General features: G+C 37.5%; 2 protein-coding genes across 12 annotated transcripts in view; both read left to right on the forward strand.

The window, feature by feature from the left end:
- The first annotated feature begins 18 nt into the window (after positions 1 to 18).
- Positions 19 to 22,486, forward strand: DNA2 (DNA replication helicase/nuclease 2). 5 transcript variants are annotated; one of them, XM_072871289.1, is made up of 21 exons: positions 19 to 154; positions 1,089 to 1,268; positions 2,299 to 2,482; positions 3,902 to 4,047; positions 5,317 to 5,442; positions 6,315 to 6,534; positions 7,050 to 7,167; positions 7,468 to 7,633; positions 8,895 to 9,089; positions 10,088 to 10,318; positions 10,808 to 10,924; positions 11,024 to 11,133; positions 12,445 to 12,554; positions 13,560 to 13,784; positions 14,944 to 15,137; positions 15,237 to 15,326; positions 15,419 to 15,611; positions 19,430 to 19,519; positions 20,125 to 20,307; positions 20,440 to 20,586; positions 21,229 to 22,486. In XM_072871289.1, the coding sequence occupies exons 1-21, from the start codon at positions 144 to 146 to the stop codon at positions 21,283 to 21,285; spliced, it is 3,093 nt and encodes a 1,030-aa protein (XP_072727390.1). In that variant the 5' UTR covers positions 19 to 143; the 3' UTR covers positions 21,286 to 22,486. The 5 variants fall into 5 exon arrangements, with proteins under 5 accessions (XP_072727390.1, XP_072727394.1, XP_072727392.1 ...); XM_072871291.1 differs by lacking the exon at positions 19 to 154 and adding an exon at positions 236 to 393 and having other exon boundaries at positions 2,313 to 2,482; XM_072871290.1 differs by lacking the exon at positions 19 to 154 and adding an exon at positions 238 to 360.
- Positions 22,487 to 24,174: 1,688 nt separating this feature from the next.
- The window catches only part of RUFY2 (RUN and FYVE domain containing 2), a 32,363-nt gene continuing 29,397 nt past the window's right edge, over positions 24,175 to 27,140 (forward strand). For all 7 annotated transcript variants that reach the window (XR_012044017.1, XR_012044016.1, XR_012044015.1 and 4 more), the window contains exon 1: positions 24,175 to 24,303. Coding sequence is in view for 1 of the 7 variants with exons in the window: in XM_072871636.1 (XP_072727737.1) it covers positions 24,300 to 24,303 (4 nt within the window). In the remaining 6 variants the exon portion in view is untranslated. The remainder of the gene's footprint in view (positions 24,304 to 27,140) is intronic.

Consider the following 27,140-nt stretch of genomic DNA (forward strand, 5'->3'; position numbering starts at 1 on the left):
GCGCCCTGGCGGGTTGGAGGGGTCTCGTGTGGCGCGGGGCTGAGGGGATCCGCGTTTAACTGTCTGTTCGCGTCGGGGCTGGGTTGCGGGCTGAGCCGTAGAGCTGAGGCGGGACGGAGCCGTGTGCGGTAGAGGACCTGCTCATGGCGGAGAGGTAGCGGCCGAGTGGAGGGAAGAACAAGTGGGCGGAGACGGCCGCGAGCGCGGGGGGTTTGAAATTTAAAGCGGGGCGCGCGCCTCGCATCCCTCTCTGCCTCTCTCGGCCCGTCCGGCTCCGTGCGCGGGAAGGCGAAAAGGAGTCTTGAGGGCCGCCGGAGCGGGGACAGGGTGGTACAGGGCTTCATCGGGGATGGGGGAGAGGTAGGAAGCGCTCGGGACTGCCTGGAATAATCGGTGAGAGGAACCCGCCGCTGCTTAGCGAGTAACTGGTATTTGCGCTGGACAGGGTAGACTACGGGGCGGGGTGCAGGCCCCTGGTGTGAGCTCTGTCCTTGCCGGCGCCCTGGAGCTCTAGCAGGCATCATTCGGTGTTAGGAGAGTGGCTGGCCTGACTGTTCTATCTGAAATTTTGGCCATTGGCCAGATGAAAACAACCTTAAATATCAGTTTTCTAATTATGTTGAGGTTAAGAGCGAAAAAGTTAGTTCTCTGTGTTTGATGTACTTGAGTAATTGTGGGAATTCTTACATGCTTTAACAGTGTTCAAAGAGATACAAGCTTTCTCACAAGCACAGGGTTGCAGTACAGTTATAATTAACTTCTAGATGAATACAAGTATATGGACACCAAAAGGAAGCACTAGCTGCAATAAATAGCAACTTATTTAGTATTTATGCCTCCTTCCTTATGTCTCATATGTCCAAATGCTTGTTTTTCATCCCTGTCATTCAGAGAGACAATGTGGAAACATTACCAGAGAGATTTCCTACAGTCTACCTGTATAGAACTAAAAAACCACACTAAATGTAGATACAAATTGAAGAGGGTTAAAGTTGGGTTTATACTTGAAGCTTTCCCTGTTCTTGCATGTGGGTTGGCTGTTTTAGTTTCAAATAGTGCTATGTCTTTGTAATGAATTGTTACTTCAGCTTTCAGAAGAAAGTGACTGACCCCCCTGACACAATACTTAAGAATGGGTTGAACAACAGATACCGCGTGTTGGAAGCCAGTATAATACAGAGAAATGGAAGTGACCCTGAGAAACACTTGAAAATTACAGCATCTCAGTCACTGGAAGATACAGAACTGTGCATTCTTAGGAATGGCTGGTAATCCATACAGAAATGTAGATGTCTGGAAGGAGGAGGAAATATTGGATGATTAAGTCACTTTTCTCCGTGTTGCCTTTGAGATGAGTTTTACTCTCTTAAAAGTGATAAGAAATCCTGAAACAACCTTTATCTAATGTAATGTTGTCAGTATATTAGTGTAATGGATATTCATCTTGAGAGAACTTGTGTTGTGTAACGTGTGTTGAGTGGATATTGCTACCTTAAAGTTTTAATTTGTCTTTGTAATAACAAACAGCAAGACAGGGTATTTTGTTTAAGTGTTGTCTTGCAACGATTAGAAGTGTTCTTCTAAATGATGTACCCTCATTGTACATATAAATGTACAAAGCTGTGCCTGTAAAACATGAGGTTTTATACAGTCTCTTAAAATCACCTTAGCCTGAGCTCTGCTGCAAAAGTTTTTTCAAGTGTGAATCAGTGAGGATTCTAATTTAGATGTTTGTGCATTGCGTGGTATGTTACAGAAGACTAGCTTAGTCTTTTGAAACATAACAGGCATGTGCATGCTATTTGGCACTGCTTTTCATTTTCCATGCAAGCCTGGAAGATGGGAGAAAAGAAGTCTAAGACTCCATTTCTGTGAGGAGCAAGTATAAAAGATCTTGAACCCTGAAACTTCTAAAAATATTTTTAGATTTTTCTGAGTTTCTGAAACAAGTAGAATTGTTAAGTTAAAAGGTAGATCTCATGTAGTGAAAAAGTGTAGCATGCCAGTATAAAACATAACGATACTAAATGGCTTAATACATGTATCTGGAATGACTTGAAGTCAACAGAATTTCCCTTCATACAGGCTGTCCTGACGCATGATCCAATACTCAAAATTATTGAAGTTTTGTCAGTAAAAATTTCTTTATTAATTTTCAAAATTTATTTAGATCAACTTAAAAAAGAATCACAATAACCTCCTGTTTTGAAGTATGTTGAATCTAATATATTAATGTATAATTTCTAATATGTGGTGTCTTTAGCTTGCAAACGGTTGTTCAAATGTATTACATTATAGGGAGTCTGTTCCAGTTGTTCCAGGAGACATCATTCACTTAGAAGGGGAGTGTAGCTCCGGTACCTGGATAATAAATGAACAGTCTGGATACCTAGTTCTTTACCCAGATCTGCTGCTTTCTGGCACTACGATATCAAATAGTATTCGATGTATGAGACGAGCAGTGCTGAGTGAAAGGTTTAGGGTAAGTGTTAATTCTAGAGCATTAAGCATATCAATGGGTTACTGTTTCACTGAGACTAGTGGTTTAGCTCTATTAAAATTGGCTGCAATGCTGTATGGCAAAATGTTGTTATTAGCTATTCATGATGTTTACAACATAGAATAATTTAGGATGGAAACTGTCTGATTCTGGCTGAGCTTCTTGTGTTTTTTGAGAATTTCAGCTAAAATAATCCTATATTCTTAATATAATTAATGGGACAAAGAAATGATCTTCCCACTTAAAATTCTGGCAACTTCTTTGATAATCTCTTGCCATATTTTGTGTGGATATGAATCCTGACGGGTGTGCCTCTTGTCGGACATATGAAAACATAACCACACTTGGTCAAGTTAAAAGCCTCTGAAAAAGCAGCCCATTCAGTTAAGACTCTTAATACCCTATGAGAAGTAGGCTTTAGCTCAAGATCAAGCTGGAATATATGTGTAGTGTAATCAGGGTTTGTGTGTGCTAACTCTGGCATCTGAATCTAGCTGTTGGAACTTGGAAAGAGGAAAGATTTCTTGTGGTAGTGTCCTTGCTGATATGTGGATTCAGCTGAGGAAAACTTCCAGACATGGTGGCAGTATAAATCCAAATGGCCAAGGGAACTGGAAGGGAGTGGTAAACAGCCACTGGGAGCCTGTGACTGTAACAAGAAATTTAAGTACAGGGTGAGGTGCTGTCAGGCCTTCATTAAAGGAGTAATAGGAATAAACTAATCATTTGGGAGTCCCAAGTCCAGGATAACACCACCCTCCAGTTGTGAGTGGAACCCACAAGTGCCAGGTCTGTAAAAGATATCAATAAGCACTTAAAAACCATACTGATTAGATTTCCAGTTGTTTGGTGCTGGCTTATGCAGAGGTCATAACTTACTACCACTTTCAATTCTTATGAGTCTACAGAGCCCAGTCTTGGTGATGGTTAGATGGGTTTCTGAGCCATTCTGGTGATACTTAGAATAATTTTGTGTGAGTTGGTAAAACACAGGAAACTGCTTCATGCAAAAAAAAGCATCTGTAAGATTGTAAAGGTAACTATTTGCATTAGGAAATACTGCTATTAATACTGCTGACAGGCAAAACTTTCTCACAATTCATTTTAATCTGTGCCTTTGTTTCTCACCTGTCAATCTCATAGGGATTGTATCCCAACATTATCAGGGTTGGGATAAAAATGAGAGATAAAGCAACAGGAGAGACACGTTTCAATTTGGCTCTTTTCACAGTCAGGTTTGAATAAGTATTAATTAGTGAGGTGAAAACTCTAATGATCTTGCAATTAAATAAGTGCAGTCCATCATGTGCAGCAAATAAAAGCCAGAAATTTTATAGAAAAGTTTGCATGAAGGGGGTATAAATCTTCATGTATATATATGTTATATAACGTCTGTTGCAGGGCTCCGAGTCTGGTTCATGCCAAACACTCATTGGTACAATTCTTCATGAAATTTTCCAACAATCGGTAACAAATAACTTGGCACAAGAAGAAGTTGAAGAACTAGCAAATAAAATTGTATATGGACAAAAGTATCTCAAAGAAATGTAAGTAGCATTGCAAGTATCTTTTTATGTTTGGCAGACAGGGTAGGAACATTTGAACTAGCAGATAAATTTCTACTTTAAAAAATGTAGCACCGATATCGAGAGAATATTCTGCCAAATGACCTTGCTTAATGAAGCTTGGGTATCTTTTAGTAAAATATTTCCCTGTTTCATAAGGTAATTTTAATTTGTCTGCCCTGCTGAGGTACTTATATAGATCTGAATTATGCTTCTGGAGTAACTAGCTGTGGGTGTTTTTCTTTCAGGCCAAGCAGGTTGGAGTGTTTGTGCCTGTAACATTAGATTTCCAGGCATCTCCCAAAGCTGAGTTAAATGTGATGAGCATAATTCATTTTGATCCTCAGGAGATGAACTAGAAACTTGTGACTGAGCAAGCACTGAGATGTCCGATATTTTTATACTCTTTATCAGGTTACTTAACGGCTCAGTTGTTGGAGAACTTTTAGCTTATTTTCTCTGCAAAGGTGATAGAAATGCTAGCATAATAAATGTTATTCATATTTCCATCAGAAAATGGCAAGGTGAATGGCTGTCAGTTTTAAGATTTTACTGCAGACTTGATTAAAATAAAATTCAAGTCATGTAAAAAACCTATTATATCTAGAGTATTATAAGTTGTGTGTTGTGCAGTGTTAGTATCTGTTAGCTCCAGATGAGCTGGAAGTTAAAATTGTAACAAGATTTATTACTCTAGTTCTGTTTTGAAGGTGGATATTTTAAACTGTGAGTGCTAGGATTACTTAAATCTTAGCTTTTGTGTCATTCTAGGCCTCTGTGTTTGAAACTGTTGATTTGTGATTCCTCTTTGCATATGTAGGCTACTACTTGTTGGGATTGAAAAATAAGTACATAAGTCTGCTGGCTGTGGTCATTTGCACTTGTATGAACCTTTTTGTGTAAAACCCACTTGTATTTCTCTGTTGCTGTAGAATAATGACATTATTTCCAGTGAGTGCCAGCACTGAATTATCTAATGCCACACGATTAGGTTCTGTTTAATGAGACTTCTGCTTTCTTGTGTATTTGTAACTGTAGCAACTGAAGAGGATCATGATTCCTTTCCAATTATAAAATGGTCTGAAGCCTGTCAAAATGTGTATGAAGAACAGGTAGCAGATCAGTGTATTCAGACAAAAAGCAAATGGCCTTTTAAAATTTTTTTAATATTTTCAATTTTGCATAAAGCATAGGAATAGCAATTTCAAAATGCATTTCTGTCTCCTTAATGTGCATGGCTTTATTTTTTAGGTATCACTTAAATCTGAAACAAACAGAAATAATGCAGGAAGTGGAAGAATATTTGCCATCATTTTTTAAATGGGCGGAAGACTTCATGTACAATCCATCTAACCAAAATAAAATGCAACTAAAACTGTAAGAAGCTAGAATTAAAAGTTAAAATCATTCTAAGTTGTATATCTTGTTTGGTTCACTTTTAATTTTTAGAACAGCACTTTTTCTGCAAGTCTGTTCAGGGATATGGAGCTAATTCATGGCCTCGCTGCCAAAATAGCTAATCTGGAGAGCTGCATGTTCTGCACCGTTGTTAGTACTGGGGAAGACATTAAGACTGAGGGTGAACTGACATAAAAATCTTATTGGTCTTAAAATCCTTGTAAACAGTGTGGTTCAAAGTAGAAATTTTAGTAATTAGAAAAGCAAGCATGTCTGATCCACTGACTAAGCAAGAAGTTACTGTAAATATGTGCAAGACTACAAATCAGAATGTGAAACTATTAATCAAATGTAATTCTTCACTAAGATAACAGTTCATCAGTGAAATGGTGATTTTACTAAACTGCTGCTGAGCTGCTCTTGTCTATGGCTTCTTGCTGTCAATGGTAATAGCCATAGGGTGTTAAAGTTTCAGTGAAATGGCATGTCTGAGTAAAATCTGTATGTTACTTTCCAGTGTATATCATTAAACTTTTTGAAGAAACAAAATGTTTTACAGTGTGGTTATTCAGCAAAGACCAATAACTATTAAAAACAGTTTAAGATTCTTTCTTAACTTTGAAATTTAGGTGAATAGCAAAACTACATGCCAATGTGCAATTTAAAGTAACTTTCTGATATGCTTCCTCTGGTAATGGGAAGATAGTTTGAGTGAGACTTTGTTTCTAAAGTTAGTGCCTAAAGAGTGCCTATAATGCAAAAGTATTGAATATTTAATTACAAAACATTTTAATATTTTTAATATTAAGAATTAAGGGAAATTGTAACTTCTGACTTAATTTTCTTCCTAGGTCAAGTGGTGAAAAAACAGAAGATTTCCCTTCTAAGATAGAGATTGTAGATATCTTAGACATTGAAGAGAATATCTGGTCTCCCAGGTTTGGGTTGAAGGGAAAGATTGATGTTACAGCCAGGGTGAAAATCCATCGCCAGTCTGGAGTACAGTCTAGGATAATGCCGTTAGAGCTCAAGTCTGGCAAGGAATCTAACTCCATAGAGCACAGAAGTCAGGTACAAAAAACAAATGTCTAATTTCACTATTAGTGGCTATGTATATTTTGTAATTTTATTAGGTGACCTGTTTTGTCTTAACGCATGTGAAACGCTTTGTTTGTATGTGGTATAATGTAGATTTATGGATGGCTGATCCTGGCATGCCCAAAGCTGCTGATATAAAATGGAAGTGAACTGAGGAGTGAGAAGTGTTTTTTATCCTGAAATAGCTGTTCTTTAGTCTCTTCTTACTACATTCAATTATTAGGTTGAGGCAAACTGCTTCAGGAATTAGTGTTGTACATCTTTCCAGATAGCTGGTCTGGTCTACAGGTAGTAGCTTTGTATAAGCTTTTGTTAAGGAAGATGCCTTTTAACTGAAATCCTTGGTTAGGTGCTTAGTACTTACGGCTTCTAGATTACTTGTGATAGTAATGGCTGCTTAACCATATAAATTATGGAAAAACTAAATACAGCTTAAAATGTATTTTATTTGTAATACATTGTAATAAGTTTATATACAATGTTTGCAGGTTATTTTGTATACATTGTTGAATTTAGAACGGAGGATAGATCCTGAAGCTGGATTTCTTCTTTATCTTAAAACTGGTACTATGTACCCTGTTTCTGGAGCTCGCATGGACCGAAGAGGTAAAGTTGTTCCCCTTCCCCAGAAACCATAATTATCTTAATTAAAATGAAACAGTATAGTTATAAGGTTTAATCTCATGAACATATCTGTACTTAGCTATGTATCACTTGTTACAATGTTACTAATTCCAATAAGCTTATGTTAAAAACTTAATTGCTTTATTAATACTCCACTAGGACTTTGCTATATGCATACTCACTTCTTAGCTGGCTAAAAAGTCGATGGCTAGTTACTTTTGAGTTAGAAATTACTACAGACAAACGCCAGAACATCAGCTTAGTTTGTTCTTTTATTGACAGAATTAATGAAGTTAAGAAATCATGTGGCCTTCTACTTAATGCACAGTACATACAAATCTGCCGTGGGAAGACAGCAATCACAGCTTGCTGCTTTGCCTCCTGTAACTGATGACAGTCAAGCCTGTAAATATTGCTCCCAAATACACAATTGCTTTCTGTACAGCAGGTAAAAAAAAAAAAAAAGTTTGACTTGTGTTTTTAAATAAGCTTGAATAACTGTAGATTTTGATATTGTGATTTCATTTTTGTGGTTGACAGTTTTTTATTTCTTTATTGAGGACTCTTGCACCCCAAAAGAATGTTCCGTAAGACCCCACTGCAACTTTTATAGTGCAAGTCCCTGATCTTGCAGAGACTTAATGTGTTTGCAGAAAGTGTACCTGAGCAAGACAAAATCTGAGATAAGTCTTAACAAAATACTTGATGACAATAATAATTTCTATTATCTCTAAGTTAATAATTACGATTTTAAAAAGCTATATTATTGCAGCTCTTTGAAATGGGCAGTCTTTTGAGGCTGAATTATGGCTGGACAACAACTCTTTCACTTTGGCTCTGCAGAAGATTTTTTTTCCCTGTAGGGTCTCACACAAGTAATGACACATTGATATTACTCTGCTGAAGTGTTAGTGCATCTCCTGTTAAAGAGAAGTCATGAGCAAATATTTGATAAATTTTCACAAAGTTATTGAATTGTTTTCAAAACTTATAAGTTTTAGTCTTGCCTTTATGCTGTGTAAAAAACAAAATTGTATACTGAAGAGATCAAATGAGATATGTTAGAACAGGAGAGCTTTTGGGGTCAGCTTGTGTAAATATAATTCCTGATTGTTTTTAAAATTGTAGGAGTAAAAGTGTATGTTGAGGGAACTAGCTTTGTGGGCATACATGATATGTTTTTGTAAACTAGTTTTTGTGAAATATTACTTTGTTACAGCAGCGGGATTATTAGTAACTGGGTAGCTATTCACTTCTGAAGTAACTTTTTTCTCTTTGGTTGCATTTTGTATACGTGATTAGGTATAATGTCTATTGATATTCAGTTTTGAGTTAAATTGACTTGAAGTCTGCTTGTGTATTAACTATTAAATCCCCTTTGCTTAGCTAAATCTCAATATAGTAGTCATATGTTACAAAAAAGGAATAAAAGATCAACTATCCAAATGTATACAGTACTATCCTTGAAATGTCTTTAATTGGTCTTTGACCAACTTATTGTCCTTAATAATTTGAAAACATAGAGATGATGTAAAGTTACTAATATGAGGTTGTTCATATGAACAAAGGATGCAGATTCAACTTTATTTCAGTGATGATAGATTATCTACTATGTTACAGTATATATTTATATTGGCATTATATACATATAGACTTGCAAGAAAAAAAGATACAAGTTGACTCTTTCCTGTGTTTGGTTCTATTCCTAGAGCTGTAGAACAAAAGATGGCCAGCGTGTCTCTTCCTCCTGCTGTGGTACCCATTATTGAAAGAGAGACCCAGCACCTCAAACCCTCCCACTTAGAGTATTTCAGCCTGTGGTATCTAATGTTAACCTTGGAGCTGCAAAGTGGAGAGGGTAAAAAGGGATATAAAAATATATGGATGATACCTTCTTTGGAAAGGTAAGATGCAATTTTTAACCTGGTGCAAATGATGCTCCCTTCAGTAACTGGAAATGAGGCATTGCCAACTTGTGTTTTCAATACAAGGAAAACTAGATCTTTTCTAGTGCTTGTAGAAATAGTCAAATATGCTTCTTGCAAGGTAGGTTTTTTGAGGTTTTTAGATGTGACCTAATGGAGACATTAGCCTACTAGATTTATTGGTTTTGTATTTGCAAGATGATATTTATTTTTTTCTTGTTGTTAAGTCACATGTAGGAAGCAGCAAACTGCAGCCTTGGGCTTCAGAAGCAAAAGTGGTATAATCCTGTTTCGTTTGTGTCTGTGGGCTGAGGCTGGGTGCTGACTATGAGCCCAGCTCATTATGCTGGTTTCCTGAGGGTTTACTTGACAAACAGTGATGTGTTTTGGACCATACTCTTAGGTGTGGCTATGAACGTGTATAAAAGCAGACTAAGGGCTCTTGTTGGCTGAAGTAGCATGTTGTTATGCATCACCTAGTCCAGCAACTGTGGAAAAAATAATTGGCAGTTTGTAGGCCCATTTAATGCATCTGTGGAAGTGAAATGTAGCTGAGTTGTTGTAAGTGAAACAAGCAACTCCATAAGCTAATATGGAAAATCTTTAGTGAAGCAGATCCATACATTTCAATATTCGTTTTTTATCAGGAAATTATAGATAACTTCAGCCTAAATATCAGAGTCTGTTCTTGGAGCAAGTACAAGGGTTCTACGTATTTTTACAATCCTTTTCTGCGCAAAGTGGCTATTGGAAAGTGACTGTTTAATCTTCCTGGTTCTTGTTGTGTGTGTTTGCGTTGTTATTGTTTTTGTTGTTTTGGGGATTTTTTTTTTGTTAGTGTGTTTTGGTTTTGGTGGTTGGTTGTGGGTGGTGCGGTTTTTTTTTTTTTTTTTTACTTGTGAGGTTTTTTAAAAATATTTCTCTTACTGAGAGGATCTTAATATTAAAATATATTTCTTTTTCTAATCTCTTCACAGAGAGAAGGCTGGAGATTGTGTTGGAAACATGATCAGAATTGATCAAGTGCAGGAAATTTCCGAGGGACAGTATCTACATTGTTTCCAACGTAAAAATGGTGCCATACCTGGAACAAACCTATTGGTTGGTGATAGAGTGGTTGTGAGTGGAGAGGAAAATGGTTTACTTGGTTTGGCTACTGGCTATGTTAGAGAAGTCAGTGTGACAAAAGTCTCCTGTTTGTTGGGCAGGTAATAGAACACAAGGAAAAATATCTGTTTGAAGACATTATGATACTGGCTTCAGGAAGGGTACTTCTAGGTGTCCAAAAAGCTCTGACATGGTCTGACTCTTCTTGCTGGGCTTGGGGAATTACCCTTTGGAAATTCTTGTATCTTGATTGAAAATGTCCATACTTGGTCAGTGTATATGTCTCTCTGTTTAACTAGGTTGTTTGAATAAAAGTATGCTTGCAAACTCCATATACTTATGTCTCTAACATAAGACTATATGGACGCTGTGATTACTATGTTAAAAGTAACGTTCATTATTCAGACTATATTGCCTTTAAATTGGGCTCTGGTCATGTTTTATTTAGATTAGTTAGTGTGTTTCTTCAAGCTATCGCTTCACTCTGGGACCTCTAGGAGGTATCACTTAACACTTATTACTAAGTCTTTAATCATCAACGTGCTGCTTGTAAACAGAATTATTTTGTCCATGTTACTGTCGTCCTTCAGGAATTTGTCAAAGCTCCCGAAGAATACCACATTTAGGTTGGATCATGAAGAAGGAGATTTTAGTATAGGAGTCCCCTTTGAAAACCTTTCTAAATTGATGAAAGATTCCCCAGTCAGGTATGAAAAGTCAAATTAATTTCACACTTTCAATATTTTCAGATAAAGTTTCTCAACTGGTAACTCTTGATTCTTGGTTTTTTTTTTTTTTATTCACAGTGAAAGGCTCCGCAACTTGATAATTGACTTCCAGAAACCACGTTTTATTCAGCATTTGAGCTCTGTCCTTCCTCCAGAAGCAAAGGAAACTGTTGCAAATATTTTAAAGGGTACAAAGTGGTTTTCCCCCAAATCCTCTGTTTAGTAGTACGTCTATAGCCAAAGCATTTATCACACTAAATATAAGGGTATTTTCTGACTTTGGGGTCTAGTGATAGTTTTTGGCTTAAAAATTAAAAACAAGTTCTTACTTTGCATGTCTTCCTGTGATTAAATTAGTCATAAACTAGTTGGAAGACATGACCAGATATTTGATTAGAACTTTATTTTACTTTTATGAGTTGGTGCAGTTTGCAGTTTCAAACAAAGCGCAATATGACTACTTTTCTAACCTTTACAAAAGGAAGGAATAGGGAGCAGGGAAGGCTCTTGGGATAGAGGAAGCAGACTTTGAGGGAGTGGAAGGAGATGGCCTGTGGTGTAAGCATTCACTTGTATAATCATTTTTGCTGACTTGGCTACTCTGTAGTGTGTGATGCTTTGTGGCGAGTTTTTTTTATTTTCCCCAAACAAAATTTGTTTAGGTATTTGGCAGTGTCTCATTCGGTGAAAATACTTCATTGTTCTCTGACAGAGTTGTCTGTGAAAACAGAAATTTAACACAATTCTTAGAGCAAACAGAACTTTTTATAAAAACTTAGTCTGAAGACTGAAAGATGTGCCTTGTTGCTTTGAGGACTACTTCAAATAAGAATTTTGTCCAGCTTCCTGGAAAACTGCTGAAAGCATAGAAAATGAGAGGAAGGCAGTTATTCTGAAACTCAAGAATGACTGATTATAGAAGTACTGGAAGACAGGGAGAACAGTGTCTTCCTGTACTTGCAAGCCATATATTTTGTTTACAGAAAGGCGCTGATAAACCTAGATGTTTCTTATTTTTTGCTTGAGCTTTGCCTAGTCCAAATAGCTGGAATGCGCTACCTATTTGCATCAGATTGGGGGAAGCCAGCTCTCATGTAATGTTTCTTCTAATCAAGATGATGCTGTATGTGCAGTTCATTTCCCTTTGCTGTGAGCCATGTGTTTGAACATGAGAGCGGGTATGATAAAATAGAAATACCCATACAAAATATCATATGGAGGTGGTGATTTAGGATATTAGAAAAAAGTCACAAAAGGTCTAACAATAAAGATGTCTTCAGTGTTTTATTTCTAGGACTGTAGTACAGACCCTGTACTACTTGTCTGTGTATTATGTTTAATATCATTACTTCATTAGAACCTACAGACTTACTCTGCTCAATTCTTTTCTTTAAGGGCTTTAGTGGAGGAGGAAACTATAGTTTTCTTCCATTAACTTTAGTAATTATTACAATGATTATGAAGTATAGACATCTAATTTTTATTTTTCTTCTTTAAAGGTCTGAATAAGCCTCAGAAACAGGCAATGAAACAAGTACTACTTTCAAAAGACTACACACTTATTGTGGGTATGCCTGGAACAGGAAAAACTACTACAATATGTGCTCTAGTAAGATCACGTACCTTGATGTTTAATTTTTTTTTTGTGAGATTTGGAGGAGAGCATTAAACAAACTGTGTATAAAGCATACTGTCCAAAATTAATTATCATGACTTAATCTGCTGGTATCTGCATAATTTCAAAGAAGAAAACATTTCTTTTTACATAAGAACTTATATTTGGTAGAACTAAAATGTGTGTTGTGGAGTAGGATTCTCTTTTGCTTGTGTAGGAATATATGTGGGAGGGAGGAGACTGAAGTGTGATATTTAATAATTTCTGTGACACTTTAATGTTAAAATTCTTTGGGCCCAAATGTTAGCAAGTCCTCAAATCCTGAGTTACAGCTTAAAAAAAGGACTCCTTGGGGAAGCCAGTAACTTGTCCATTGTAAATTGTATAAACCCATCGTGCTGAAGCTGTGTGCAGCCTGGTAACCATCTCTTCTAGTTGGTGGTTCTCTTTCCCCAGGAATGGACTGTAGAAGCATAGTGGATTAAGGTTGTGGGCTGAATGAGTTTTTCTTGAAATAGCAGTGTCATCTCACTTTCAGTTGTCATCAGCTCATGGGGAAAGAGGAGGCCGGAGAGCTGGCAGCTGCTGCTATTATCAGATCAGCTCATTCTACTGAATCTGTTGTGGCTAAATTGTCGCAGAGAACAGCATTTGTGGGAATGGGCTGCATGACTTGTTCTTACAGTGGGGATCTTTAGAGTGCGGTTCCTTTTTTTCAGTGCAGTTTGCGAGTGTGCATGGATGTTCTTAGCTCTTGCTGTTTGCAGTATGCATAGTAAGCCTGCTGTTTATGAGAACCATCAGGTCTGTTGCCCATATTGCTTTGACAATAGCTAACTGGCAGATCTGTCCAGAAAGACTGATATAAATGAAGTCATACTTGTTATTGGCTTCCTCTGAAACTTGTTGGGTTTTTTTTTTTACCCAGTCAAACAGGACATTGCTGATTCTTGTATGTAAACTAATATCTTTTTTTTCTTTCCTTTTGCCACTCATTAGGTAAGAATTCTTTCTGCTTGTGGCTTCAGTGTTCTTCTGACTAGTTTTACACACACTGCTGTAGACAATATCCTGCTAAAGCTAGCCAAATTCAAAGTTGGTTTCTTGCGCTTGGGGCGAGCTCAGAAAGTTCATCCAGATATACGGAAATTTACAGAAGAGGAAATTTGCAGGTCCAAATCAATTAAATCTGTAACGGATTTGGAAGAGGTCTATAACAGTCAGGTGAGAAAAGTGTTTTTGCTAGCCCTGCAAAATATTAAGGATAATTACAATTAGTATTCTGATTGTTCAGATGCTGTAGAGAAGGAGCGTGTCCCAGGGGTGTGTTACTGGTGTGAGAAATCTGAGCTGAAAAAGATACTCAATTTCTGCATCACTTCAATTTCTTTATAGCCAGTAATGACCAATATTAACAGTCTGAAAGTTGAAAATAATTTTTTATGTCTACATGAAATAACTAATCCTTATAAGTAATAATTCCCAAAGACTCCAGTGCTTTTATCTGACATCTTGTGTTGGACTGTTTATATAGATATCCTCTCCTAAAGCGTGCTTCCTTGACAAATTTATCCATTAAGGGAGTGGTGATTAACTGCTGCAACCTCCTCTATCTTTGTTCACATATTTTTCCTGTCTGTCCCTTTTTCCCTCCCACTTATGCTAGTTGTGCCATTTGTACAAATCAGAGGTGCTGTGGAGCTGATCTGGTCAAACACTAATTTTTGATTGAAAGATTAGTGCTGCCTGTGTGAATGTTAATGCAAAGGACCGTAATAGGAGCTGCGTAAACTGAGTCAGTAGCAGCTTTAAATTAAATTTGTTGAAAGAATGAAGCTTCATGGTAGCTGGAGTAAATGCCAACATTGCACAAGTCACTGTTTACTTTTTTGTTGATGGGCATTGCAGGGAAATGATTGAAGTCATAAGGGAAGTGACTTAACATTTCATATTGCACTAATATTCAGATTGCAGTGGAAGCACAGAGGTGGGAAGAACTGTGCTACTGCTGTTTTATCTTTTGGGAACTAAAAATGCCAAAACCAAAACATGTAATTTTCTAAGGTAGTCATTTCGGCACACTCCATGAATTGTATATGCATAGAACCCGATATCACTCTGAACACGTGGCAGAAGCATGTTATTTACTACAGTCTGTTCTAAAGCTGTTTTTTGTTTGTCATTTGCAATCAATGCAAGAATATGTCAGGGCAATATGTATGCGAGGTGTGCTGGTCTGATTTCAAGGATTAATAATTTGATTTATTTTATCTTACATTTTAGTTTAATTTAATGGGAAATATTATTTTTTCTCTTAACCTGGAAAATGTAGTGCTAAATGATATAAGATGTATCTTACCTTAAAGCATGTCTCAATTTTCAGCCAGTGGTAGCAACGTCTTGCATGGGAGTAAATCACCCTATCTTTGTTCAGAAGCAATTTGATTTCTGTATAGTTGATGAAGCTTCCCAAATAAGCCAGCTCATATGTCTGGGCCCGCTATTGTGCTCCAAAAGGTTTGTGCTGGTAGGGGATCATCAGCAGCTGCCTCCACTTGTACTGAATGCAGAAGCAAGGTAAGATAAAATGCTGCTCGACCATTATTAGTAATGTGAATCCTGGGAAAGCTCTTGCAATATTTTGCCTGACACGCTTTTTTGTTTGTTTTGTAACAGAGATCTTGGCATGAGTGAAAGCTTGTTTAAAAGGCTGGAACAAAACCAAAATGCTGTTGTCCAATTAACTGTGCAATACAGAATGAATAGGTATCTTAAAGTTTTACTTATTACATTGAAGGTTTTAATGTGGGATTGAACCCACAAGATTTGACACCTTTTCTTGTTTTTTAAATCTTTAGTAAAATTATGTCACTGAGTAACATGTTAGTGTATGAAGGCAAACTGGAATGTGGCTCAGAGAAGGTGTCAAATGCCACCGTTAACTTGCCCAACCTAAAAAAATTGAAACTGGAGCTTGCAGATGCTTCAAAAACATGGTTGAAAGAAGTACTTGATCCAGACACACCTGTATGTTTTCTGAACACAGAGAAGGTAAAGTTCGTTATGTTCTCCTTTCAAAATTGTATTTTTGGTGCAAGTTCTCAATACAGTCAACATGTAAAACTTCATACAGCTTAGGTAGGTAAAATATGAACTTTAAAAAATGGTTTTCTAGTTATGTAAAATATGCAGCATGCAAAAATATTGTTAGTATAGCTGATCAATTGGGGTGGTACAGCTACTGTGGGGAACATTGCATCTAAGAGCAGCTGAAAAGTTTAATTCCGATAATATTTCAGAAAATATTGAACATATTATAAACTTTGTGCTCATGTACAGAATGTAGCTCAAAGTGTGTAGCCATATTGGATGCCCTTGCAACCATAGAATGACCTCCTTTCCAGTGGCTGAGGGTCAGTGGTGTCTAAGCTGTGTGCCAGTGGTAGGAATAATTGTAATTCTTCATTGAATTTTGCAGATATTCTATACACTGAAGTGTGAGGGAGGAGTAAGTTGGTTTAGGTGTGTCCTTTCATAGAGACTCAAATTTTTGCCAGAAAAATAAAACTCTAGAATGGATAAGAATTATGCAAAGAAACTGTCTTCTAGGTAAAATGAAGAAGAGTGTAAATGCATGTGCAAAAATATTAACAAATTAGTACATATTTGTGGTCTGTAGTACTTGCTGTCACTGTAGTTAGTGACTGGATTATGAAGATTTGAGTCTCTTTTCCTCTCTAACAGGTTTATGTTGCTTCCTATTAATACTGTGTTTTGCCAATAATTGTATCAACTGATGATCTTCTATGCTGACCCCGGAAAGAACTCCCCAGTCTTTCTGTGCTCTCCAGGACATTCTACAGGATTCATTTTTTTTTAATAACAATTCTGATAGAATCTCTTCAATGATCTAAAAAAAGAAACACAGTGTTTACTTTAGTGACTTAGAGAAACTTCTAAAAATGCCTAAACGAAACAGGGGGACCTTTTCCAGGAACGCCTCAATAGCTGCTGTCCCTTTCACAGAAAAGCAGACAACTGGTCCCAGGGAAGAGGTTTGTTCCAATAGGAAACTGGCTGACACACTGTTCATCAATTAATCAGACCAAAATTGGTAACGTGAAAGCTAGTGTTTCTGTTCCATTGTAATTTTTTTCTTCCCTAGATAGCCCATCTTGAGTATAGGACAGCTGTTCTGTTTGTAGAACCAGCAGGAAAGTTTCACTTTCCAAAATATTGTTGGTTTTTTTGAGACATTAGGCTATAATGACGTATCTCTCTCTTGCCTTCTTGTCAAAACTCCATATATTGTGGTAGTCATAGTGGGGGGAAAAAAGGGGGGACAACCAACCCAAAAACACCCACCAAACACGAAACAGAACAAAACCAGCATTTATTTTTACTTTGACTTTATAGTGTTTTTTCCCTGTATACTGTTGTTCATAGTGTAACCAAGAAAAGCTTCTGCAGAAACATACTTGGGGGGGATACAAAAGGGGAGAAAGGAGAGGAAAAAATATATGATACCACCAGGAAGCTTGCTTTTATTATGCTTACTTTTTAAAAAAAGATTTCTGTTTATTGTTTTCTGTTTAATCATGTGGCATATTTGTGACAGTAATTGTAAATCTATTTGTTCCTTTTCTGCCAAACCTGTGTCAGTCTGCACTTCCTCTGACAGCTTAGGTCTGAATGTTGAAAAATTATATCCTTGATTTAATGCCACTCTTGGGAGTAATTCTAGGCTAAAGTCGTTTTTGTTGGGGTTTTTTTTTTTGGTGTACTATGCTAACATAACACATGCTTACATTTATATTTATTATCATAAGCATGACCTAGCTTTTAGAACTTCTTCCCCTAAAATAGTTTTTGTATAGTTTTTGGCTGTATTAATGCTAGTGTGGATAGAAACCAACTGTTCATTAAAACAGTGCTTTTCTGCTTGAAGAAAACTTGAGCGCATACAAGTTTGGAGGCTTCTTAGGTGTGATGTTTTCAGAATAGTGAATTAAAAAAAAAAACAAACAGCACAGCTATAACAGTATAGCTCTTAATTCAGTTGTGATATGACAGGTCATAACAATAGACTGAGCGCACGATGGCAGTGTAAAAACAAGTTAGCTTACAGTAAGTATGAAGCTGTGTAGCTGTTGAGACACAAGCTATGGAGAAACTGCTGTTTTGGAAAAGGCAGTGGAATATGAAGGTAAATATTTTCCTTCATATAATAATACGAAGGAAAATATTTTCTGCTTCTATAATCTATGCAACATACTGAAAACATACTATGTCATGTAAAAGAAGCTTGGAGGACATGTTGCAGAAAACCAGGATTCTTGCTGAAGTATGTAGTACCCTACTTAAGCAACACAATACAGACTACTTTTTTTGCATGTGGCTGGAATCCTAAAATAAACTTGTGGATGCAGTAGCCTACTGTTAATATATATGTGCTGCCTTGAGAAGACTGCTATATAGAGTTGCAGCAGTGTCGCCTATGGATTTGTCAGTCTCTTTAGATTATTTTTTTGTTCATTTGCAGTGCTTTAGTGTGCTAGGCATTGAACATAGATTACACTTAATGGGCTACCCAGTCAGTTGAATTCCTGGATTTGTGAAGCTTTTGATGCATATTGTACAGTGTCAGATTCTGTACACATGCATTGGTACTAGTCTACCAAGCAGATACCACTTACCTGGAATACTCTTACAAATGTTAACTATGTATTACTTCACCCACATGTTAAACATTATAGGGATCTCCAAATTTAGCCATTCAGATGATATTGGGGTGATTGTTTGGAGAAGTAAAACTAGTTGTAATAAGATTCTGAGAGTGTTTCTTTAAGTCAGACTATACCACCTCCCATTTTAAGTGGATGCTGTCATAAAAATTTAGAAGGAAAACTGAACAAAGTGGCATCTAAGAAAACAAAGTTGATGTATGTCACTAGAATCAGAGGCAAATAGTGGAATGGATAAAGTAGTAAATGGCAGTAAATTAGTAAGGTAGTAAATGGAATTCAGAGCTGGAAACCAGTTCAGTGTATGCTCAGTTTTAGACTTTTTAAATAAAGAGGTTTGTTACTTGACCCCAGATGTTTAGCTGCATGCCCGTTTACTAGAAGGATATAATCAGGGACACATTCATTGCTAATGATACTACTTAAACTTTAGAGAAGGCAAGAGCTAACCAAAGAGAATAAATTATAAAACCGTGGTACCAAAATGACAAGAGTTTACATTCTAAGCTTGGTCCTGGCTTTCTGGTCTCATTCACACAGGATGCAGGGAAAGGGAGTGAATAGTTAAGCAATGGTAAATTCAGTGAATAGGTTTTTATTTTTAAATTTGGAAGTTAAATTTAATACTACCATTTTGTATAGTTCTTCCTACAGTTTTAAATGTAAGGTTTCAAACATTTAAAAATAAAAAAATCCTTTCTGCCATGGAAATGGGGAAAATTCACTGTAAACATCATTGTATGGAAAGCCTTAAAACAAAAGTCTCATGTAAAATATAGTTTGCTCTCTTACCTTGTCAGGCTGGGAAATGTCCTTTTTTTTCATGTGATATATATTGTGTGAACTGTAAAGGTCAGATGATCAAGCTTTGGCAGTTTCTTAAGGTGACTTGCTAGTACTAGAAACTAATTTCAGCAGGTTGTTTCAACTTGTTTTGCAAATGCAGTATTCTGACGTTACTTCACAGTATAGGCCCTTATACTCTATAAAATTCAGCATTTAGCCTTATTTTTTTAATGAAAACTGTTACTACAAAAACACGTATGATACGGTGAGTTAGGGATCAGAATATAGTATGCCACTGTAGACAGCAAAAGTCACTATTGTCCGTTTATATTTTTAAAGGTTCCAGCACCAGAACATGCAGAAAAAGGTGGTATAAGTAATGTGACAGAAGCTAAACTAGTACTCTTCCTCACATCCTTATTTATTAAGGTATCTTTTACTTTATTACATTGTTCGGAGGGACAGCTTTATATTTAATAATTTTTATATTGCTATAGTAATGACAACTATATGTATTGGGTTATTCTTTGAGGGTTGGCTACATATCAGAATAGTGAGGAGCTTGAGGTCTGCATTCAGTTCCCTGTCCCTTGCCTGGTTGGATTTTGGATGCAAAAAAAGCTGGATGCCAAATTCTTTTAAGAGATGAGGACTTTCTTGAGAGGGAGGGGAGAGGGTTTTCCTTTATTCCTTATTTCATCCAATCAACTTCAGGAGTAGTACAGACCAGGAGTTCTAAATGTTCACCTCACAGTTTGAGGAAGAAAGAAAAATGAGGATTTCAAGGATATCTGTCTTTATGCTAGGTTAAGACAAAGCTTGGGAGCTTGCAGTAACTAATATTTTCTATTTTCTTTAGTTAATACCAGTTATACGTAGAGTTCCATTGATGACTTAGACTAGATACAATATCTTGCAGCACTGTTTTAAAAAAAAAAAAAAAATCCTTGAGGGTCTTCTGACAGTAATGCGTATCCCAAGCTAACTGAACTGCAGTGACAATTTTTTTTTTCTTCTGTTTCTTCTTCATTCAGGCTGGCTGTAAGCCTTCAGACATTGGCATTATATCACCATACAGACATCAATTAAAAACAATCACTGATTTGATGGCAAAATTGAAGGAGAACAGAGTGGAAGTCAACACAGTAGACAAATACCAAGGAAGAGACAAAAGTATCATAATTGTATCTTTTGTTCGGAACAGTAATGATGAAAATGTAAGTTGGTCATATTAAATTTGTTTCAGTCAATTTTAATAGTTAAAACACTAATTTTCAAAATGCATCTATCTACATTAAATTCTGAAATTTAAGTAGGAAAAATAAAAGCAAGTTACATTTATTTAACAGCTTGGTGCCCTCCTGAAGGACTGGCGACGTCTTAATGTTGCTATCACAAGAGCCAAGCACAAACTGATCATGGTGGGCTGTGTTCCATCCCTGTGCCGCTATCCTCCTTTAGAGAAGCTACTCTGCCATTTGCAGTCTGAGGCAATGATATCCTTTCTCTCCACGCTGTTTTGTGAAAGGGGAAGGGTAAGATTGACTTCTTGAGAATTGAGATAAGGGTGGGAAGATCTTTGATTATTTAGGTTATACTTTTAACACTGGCAACACAGTACAACATGTGCTAATTAAATATGCCAAAAATATACTTGAGATCAAGCTAATAGATGGATTTAGAACCTTCAGTGTCTTCAAAAGTAGAAAAAGTCCATGCTGATTTGCAAGTCAGCTTTGACATAATTTTTTAATTTTGAGGCCTGAATTTTTAATGTTTAATGCTTTTGCATTTTTTTCTGTGATCATCCTAGTTTCTTGGCATCTTAATGTCAGTGTGATTGTTCTTCTCAGAAGTACCATGCATTTAAACACATCTGGTGAGAGAACTGTTCATGAATAATGTTGCTAGAATGGAAAATGGTGTAACTTTCAGATGACTTGTTAATTTTTTCTTTCTCTCTGGCATTGTACAGAGTTTGATCTAGTTATGACTGTTTCCACCTCCTATTTAAATAGGAAAGGCCTTGCTGGCTGCTTTTTTTGCAAACACCAATACATATTCAAACAGGTTTTGTATTTTTGTGGAAGTGATATGTTATCAAAATACTTGAGAGCTACTTCCTTAACTTGCTAAACATCTTCAGTCTTCCAGCAGGGGCTCATGAAAGTATCCACAAGTGTAACGTTTTATGATTGTGAAGATGGAGAGTTTTACAGGCACTTGTGTATTTTCTTCTGGTGCTGCTGAATGTAAATAACTGGTTAGTGGGGTATGAGTGCTGATGTGCACTGGTTAATCTGACTGAAGGCAAACCAGAAATCGCATTCAATGATTTTAACGGTTCCCTTTCAGTAAAATAACAATACACATTCCTTTCTTTAAGCTGATTGTTAAGCTGGTTGTTTCAGTACTGGTGTACTTGTAACAAACCAGAAATAAGAAGTGTTATGTTCCTTTGGATACTGGATAGCTTCTTCAGTAGTCACTTTTATCTTGATAAGCAGTTATCTCTATAAGTGAATGGGGAAACACTTGAGGCGGAGGTGGGGACTAAGGCAATGCTGCATTGAGTCATAGTTTACTGGGCTCAGTTTGGTTTTAAAGACTTTAAAATGTAGTTTACATACAGTAATTCCATTTATTAGAATTCCTAATTAAGATGGTGTGTTGTGCTGTTTGGGAAAAAAAATTAGGAAAAACTTCTTTCTCTTCTTCAAAGCCTCACATTCTTCTTTAAAGTGTACTTCTGCTTTTATAAATACTGAAGTCTTTTATATTTATATACATAATGTAATTAATCTCTCATATGAAGATCTCTTGATGACTTTTTTAATCCCTTGATTTTGCATACATCTGAGAGAAATGTGATGTTGAATCACTTAATTCCCTCTTATGAACTAACGTATTTAGCTGTTGAAGTGATATGCTGTTATCACTTCATGTGATAAATCTGTTGAAGTGAAATGCTGCCTAGTTAAAGATCATAAACTGAAACCAGTTTTACTATCTGATGTGTAGTCTTCTCTTAAAAAAAATTCCCAAGAAACAAAACTAGAGCTGCAGCTCGATGACTAAGAAGTTTACATGCGCAGGTTCTATTTTTTTGTAAAGATGATAGCATATGTATATACAAAATATCCTTTACTTGACAGATCTGTCTTAGTTTCTTTATACTACCTCATACTCTAGACTATTACTGAGAAGTTTCTTTCCAAGATCGTTGGTGGAAACATCAATTTTTTTGATTCTTCAAAATCATTGGTATTTGTTTTCTCTTGGATCAATGCCAAGAAGTTGTGTGTATATAGTTGCAGAAAAACTTCTAGCTGTTCAATGTGGGCATTTTCACTCTTTTTTTCTAAACTGCTCCCTAACTTTTGTAATGTTTGAAATAATAAAAATTTGATGTTGGTTTTGTTATAGTTGTTTATACTTCGTTAATACTTTGCTTTATATCATACAAGTATTTTGAACAGTATAAAAATAATTTGAATAGTTGACAGGATATCCCCTTTTCAGGTGGAAATACATGCTGCTTCAACTGTGTATGTGCTCTGGGTCTCTCAAAAGATAAAACATTAGGGTAAAATGTATGCCTACTACAGTAGTGATTTCAGAATAACATAGCATGTATAGAAAGGTTTTTCTTTCTATGTTTAGGATCTATGTGTACAAAAGTCTCTTAAGATTTAGTTTAGCTATTTTTCTTACACCAAATTATACTTATCCAGGAAATGATCTGCATGCTGTTAAAAAGTTAATAAATAAACAGAGGTATTGCCATCCCTCCACAAAGTTGCATGAGAAACAGGCACAAGAACAATCCTGTATTTCCTTATCTACTTCTAAAACATGCCCTTTCTTGTTGCATAGTAAAAATTGGATTGAGCAGAGATCTACAGATTAAAATGTTTTGATCTGGTAGTCTCAAACAAAATGGAGATGTGATTCTCTCAAACACTCTTGCATTCTAATGAATATATATATATCTCAAAGAAATATCTTCTAAAAGTAAAAAGAATCACATTTTCTGTTTGCCTTTAAAACAGCTTTCTAATGCAGAAACAGTCATTGATGCTGCTGGAAAACATGCAGACACAGGTTGAGCACTGCCTTAGTGCATTATGTGTTGCTGGGATTCTTAAAAAAACCCACAAAAACCAAAAAGAAAGTTGTTTTATGCCAGACTAGTAGAATCAGAGCCTGACAATTAGGACTGTTCAATGTTTACATGTACAGGTTCCTTTTTTCTTTTAGGAGGTGGGAATCATGGATGTAAGAAGCAGCCCTGTCACCATGGGCTGTGTTCTATCCCTGTGCTGCCCCTGTCCTTCTGTCCTCCTTCCTTGCAGGCCAAGGCAATGATTATCCTTTTTCTCCATGCTGTTTTTTGTGTAGTCTCTGAAATTGGGTGAGGTGAAGCACGTGTTTTTGTTCTGCAGCTTGCTGATTAGCCTTTCTTAAGAAGGGAAGAGGAGAGAAGATTATTTAGAATAATTACTAAAGCAAAGCAAATTGCTTAGGGTGCAGTAAGTATAACCTGAGATCCCACCTCTCTATGACAAAAATGCCTGGTGTTGAACACCTCAGCCTTCTGAGGCTACAGTAGTTTTTGATTTTCTGGTAAGATTCACATTTAATTATTTTTTAATTATCTATTTTTTATTAGATAACTTTAGATACTTTTTATTTTTTATTTATTTTTAAATACTTTTATTCCCAGCACACTATTTTTTAATTATCATGAGCTTTTTCTAGGTGTTTAAGAATAGTAGTATTTGTTCTGACACATTATCTAGCTTTAGAGAATTATGACTTGGAATAAAAGTCATGTGGCTAAGATTGGAGAAATGTTACAACTGCCCTAGCACTCCTGGCCGTCTCCTTTTGGCAGTACAACTACCCTCTTTGCTACCGCCCTCTCCAAGGCGGACAGCTTGATGCCCTCCACTCTGAGGGAAAGGGATATGTGAACACTGCAGTAGTAACAGCCCTGTAAGTAAATCCCGGCTGTCGCCATGCAGGTTATCGCGACAGGAAGGAAACCACGGCGCTGCCGCCGCCCATCCTGGACAGGCTGCAGCCCCCGGGCGGGTCCTCCCGCCGCCGGGGGCGCCGTTGGGCGCGGGCGGAGGGCTCGGGCCCACGCAGCGGCGGGGCGGGAGAAGCCGCAGGGAGCGGCTGAGGCGGCGGCTCCTCTTCAGCCATGGGTGAGCGGCGGCTGCGGCGCCCGGGGAGCGGGGCCGGACTGAACGGGGGGCGCCGGGGCCAGCGGAGGGGGAGAAGGGGGCCTACGGCGGCCGCCGCCCCTCAGCCGCCGGGGGTAACGGCTGCGAGCCGCGTTGCGGCGGCGCCCGCACAGGCGGAAAATGTCCGCTGCGGCGGGAGCGGGGCTGGGGACGGCCCGCGGCCTCGGGGGCGGTGGCGGTGCTGGCCCGGCGTCGGGGGTGGCCTCCGGCCCCGCGGTCAGTCAGCCGGTGCGGGGCCTCGGGCACTGGCGGGTCTCCTCTCCCTCCCAGTGGCTGGGAGGTGCGGCCGGCGCTCATGGAAACCAGGTGGTGTGCCGGGGGACCGGGCTTTGGGAAGGCTGAACGTGCCGGCGAGCACGCTTTGGTGGAGGAAAACGCTTGTTTTCTGCTAGCTGTCGGGTGACACAGGGAGATCTTGTTCAGCCTGTAGCCGTAGCGAGTACACGCTTGGTTTGGTGTGGGGTTTTTTTTGTTGTTGTTTTGGGTTTTTTTTGTATAAATACTGTTTGCGGTAAGGGTTTGGCTGCTCATCCAAACTAGAAGAGGAATATTGTCTCTTGGGCCAAGCCTTGCTAGTCAGACTCTGGTGAGGCTGGCGACATCAAGTGCTACCTCCAAATATTCCCTTTGGGGGCTGCTGCTTTGGGGTGAGAAGAACCCTTCAGGGCCCTTCATAGCTCATTTTGCTCCATGTGTGTACAGTCTGCCCCATATAATCCCTGACCAGCAGTTACAAGAAAACATGCCATGTGAAATTCTAAATCTTGATCTTTTTTTAAGAAGCAAGTCAAGAAAAATAGCTATATGCAGGTAGACCACGCTTTAAAACAGACCTAAAATGTGTTTCTGCCTCAGAAAGACCAGGCAAGAGGGCTGACAGTTAAAAGGACAGTAGATGTGGAAGTCTGTCTGTGGGGGAGGATCAGCTCCCAAAGTCAAAATGAGGTCACCTGAAAAAGGAATTTGTAAGATGCCTTTGGGGAAATAGACTTGAATACCTAGTGAGGGAGAGCTATCCACCTGAAGTCTGAATCGGCCAAGGCTTTTTTTATGATAACATTCATATTTAGTACTGTCAAAAGCAAGCCTAATAAAAAAGCAGGAAGTCTGATATGAGCTGTACCAACAGAAACGCTCCTGTTGTTGCAAGCCTTCATCTGTTCCAGACAGGAGTGTACTGGTGCTGCTCTTGATAGGGTTGGTTCAGTCCCCCTTGGCTGAGCAGGCAGGAAGTCAAGAGACAAACTAGGGAGCTGTGTCTGCTAACTGGGTAAATTTTTGCCAGAGCACTGTCACTAACTGTCTGCTGTGTCTGCTGACATCTTTTAGTGTTTTCTGTTAAAAATGGCAAATTGAGAGACTATAAAAGTAGTTTTTAAGGTTATCTCGGGTACATCATCTCAGTCACTTTTTTTTTTTTTCCCCTAGAAAGCTGAGATAGGTTATGTTGTATGGTAATAGGGTAATTTGATATTTGACAGGCAGTTAGGAATACAGAAAATTAGAAAGTAATTTTCTAAGTTTCTAATATCTAATACCTAAATACGTAAAGCTCTGGTATGCAAGAAATGAGACAAGTCATTTCATTGCTGTTTAAGGAACCAAGAAGCATCCATCTGTAACAAGAATTTGGGTTTTTTTGTTTTTGGCTTTAATGTATACAGTTCTTTATGCTTTTGGATGTGCAAAGAGATAAGGCCATATACCAATACTCAGATTTGCAGAGGAAGAGGCTCACGTTTTTCTCAGACACAAACCTGTATAGATATTTCGATATCTGTGTCTCAGTGTCTTAAAAAAGATGATCTGTGTTGTTCATTTGTTTTTTACTTCATTTCTTAGATATAATTGCAAATAGCAGAAAACAGTAAATCATCAACTTTTTTGCTTCTTTCTAAATTACTTTGATCATGGTTAATAAATAGAGGGTTGTTTTTTCTCTGTTTCGGTTTGGCAAAATAGAGGGTGGCCTGAATGTTTGAACTGCTTCACTACAAATGAAAATAAACTAAGAATCTCCTGAACTCTCTGGTTTCGGTAGCAGGAGCTCTAAGAAGAGGAACCTGGTCCATTCTGTCAAATTAAGATGATTTTAAAAAGCTATGGGTTTTTTACTGACTAGATTTAATCCCCAAATGTATTTTTGTAATGTACATTTTGTAAAGTTTACCAAAAACATTATTAAGTTAAAGCAAACCCTTTAGTTCTTAACCTTTCCTGTGTATAAAATATTTTGTAGCTATATGAGAAACTGAAATTTCAGTATGTAATATGTAGTATTTTCCTGAAACTGCTCCTGGTTTACTGGCTGAGACTATGTACAGCCTAAGAAGGAAAGCATGTGCTTATGCCACTGTGAAATTAAGACTACAGCGGAAAGTGATTATATATAAGAAGTATTACATCTGTTTCTGTAGGTAGATTGTAATACACCAAATAGATACTTACATTAGTAGGAATGCTGCTTTGATATCATGGTAAGGGCACTCATTGCTGTTATGCAGCAGAGCTTTTGAGTGCAGCATTGATGCCTGTGTTAACTTGCAGTTACTGACTGCTTCCAAGATGTGCTGAGTCAATACAGTACCTGAGAACTGACATTTCCAGCCTCGTTTTTTCATTCACCTATTAAAACAATGTAAGATCTGTAAGGGTGTTTGTTGGAGTGGATGCTTTTCTATAACATCGTGGTTTATAGCACTTACTAAATTATTCCTTTGAGTTTATCTAGATTAAGATATGTTTTTCTTTGCAAGGTGGCCATGAAGCATTTTATTATTTTGTGTCTCTTCTAAAAC

The sequence above is a fragment of the Ciconia boyciana genome, chromosome 8 (genome assembly GCF_034638445.1).
Source record: "Ciconia boyciana chromosome 8, ASM3463844v1, whole genome shotgun sequence".
NCBI lineage: Eukaryota > Metazoa > Chordata > Aves > Ciconiiformes > Ciconiidae > Ciconia > Ciconia boyciana.

What these genes read in the sequence shown, in the direction of transcription:
- DNA2 (XM_072871289.1), top strand. An exon ending in CCATAGAGCACAGAAGTCAG is followed by an intron (nt 6,535 to 7,049) that starts GTACAAAAAACA and finishes CAATGTTTGCAG; the next exon opens with GTTATTTTGTATACATTGTT. An exon ending in AGCTCGCATGGACCGAAGAG is followed by an intron (nt 7,168 to 7,467) that starts GTAAAGTTGTTC and finishes TTTTATTGACAG; the next exon opens with AATTAATGAAGTTAAGAAAT.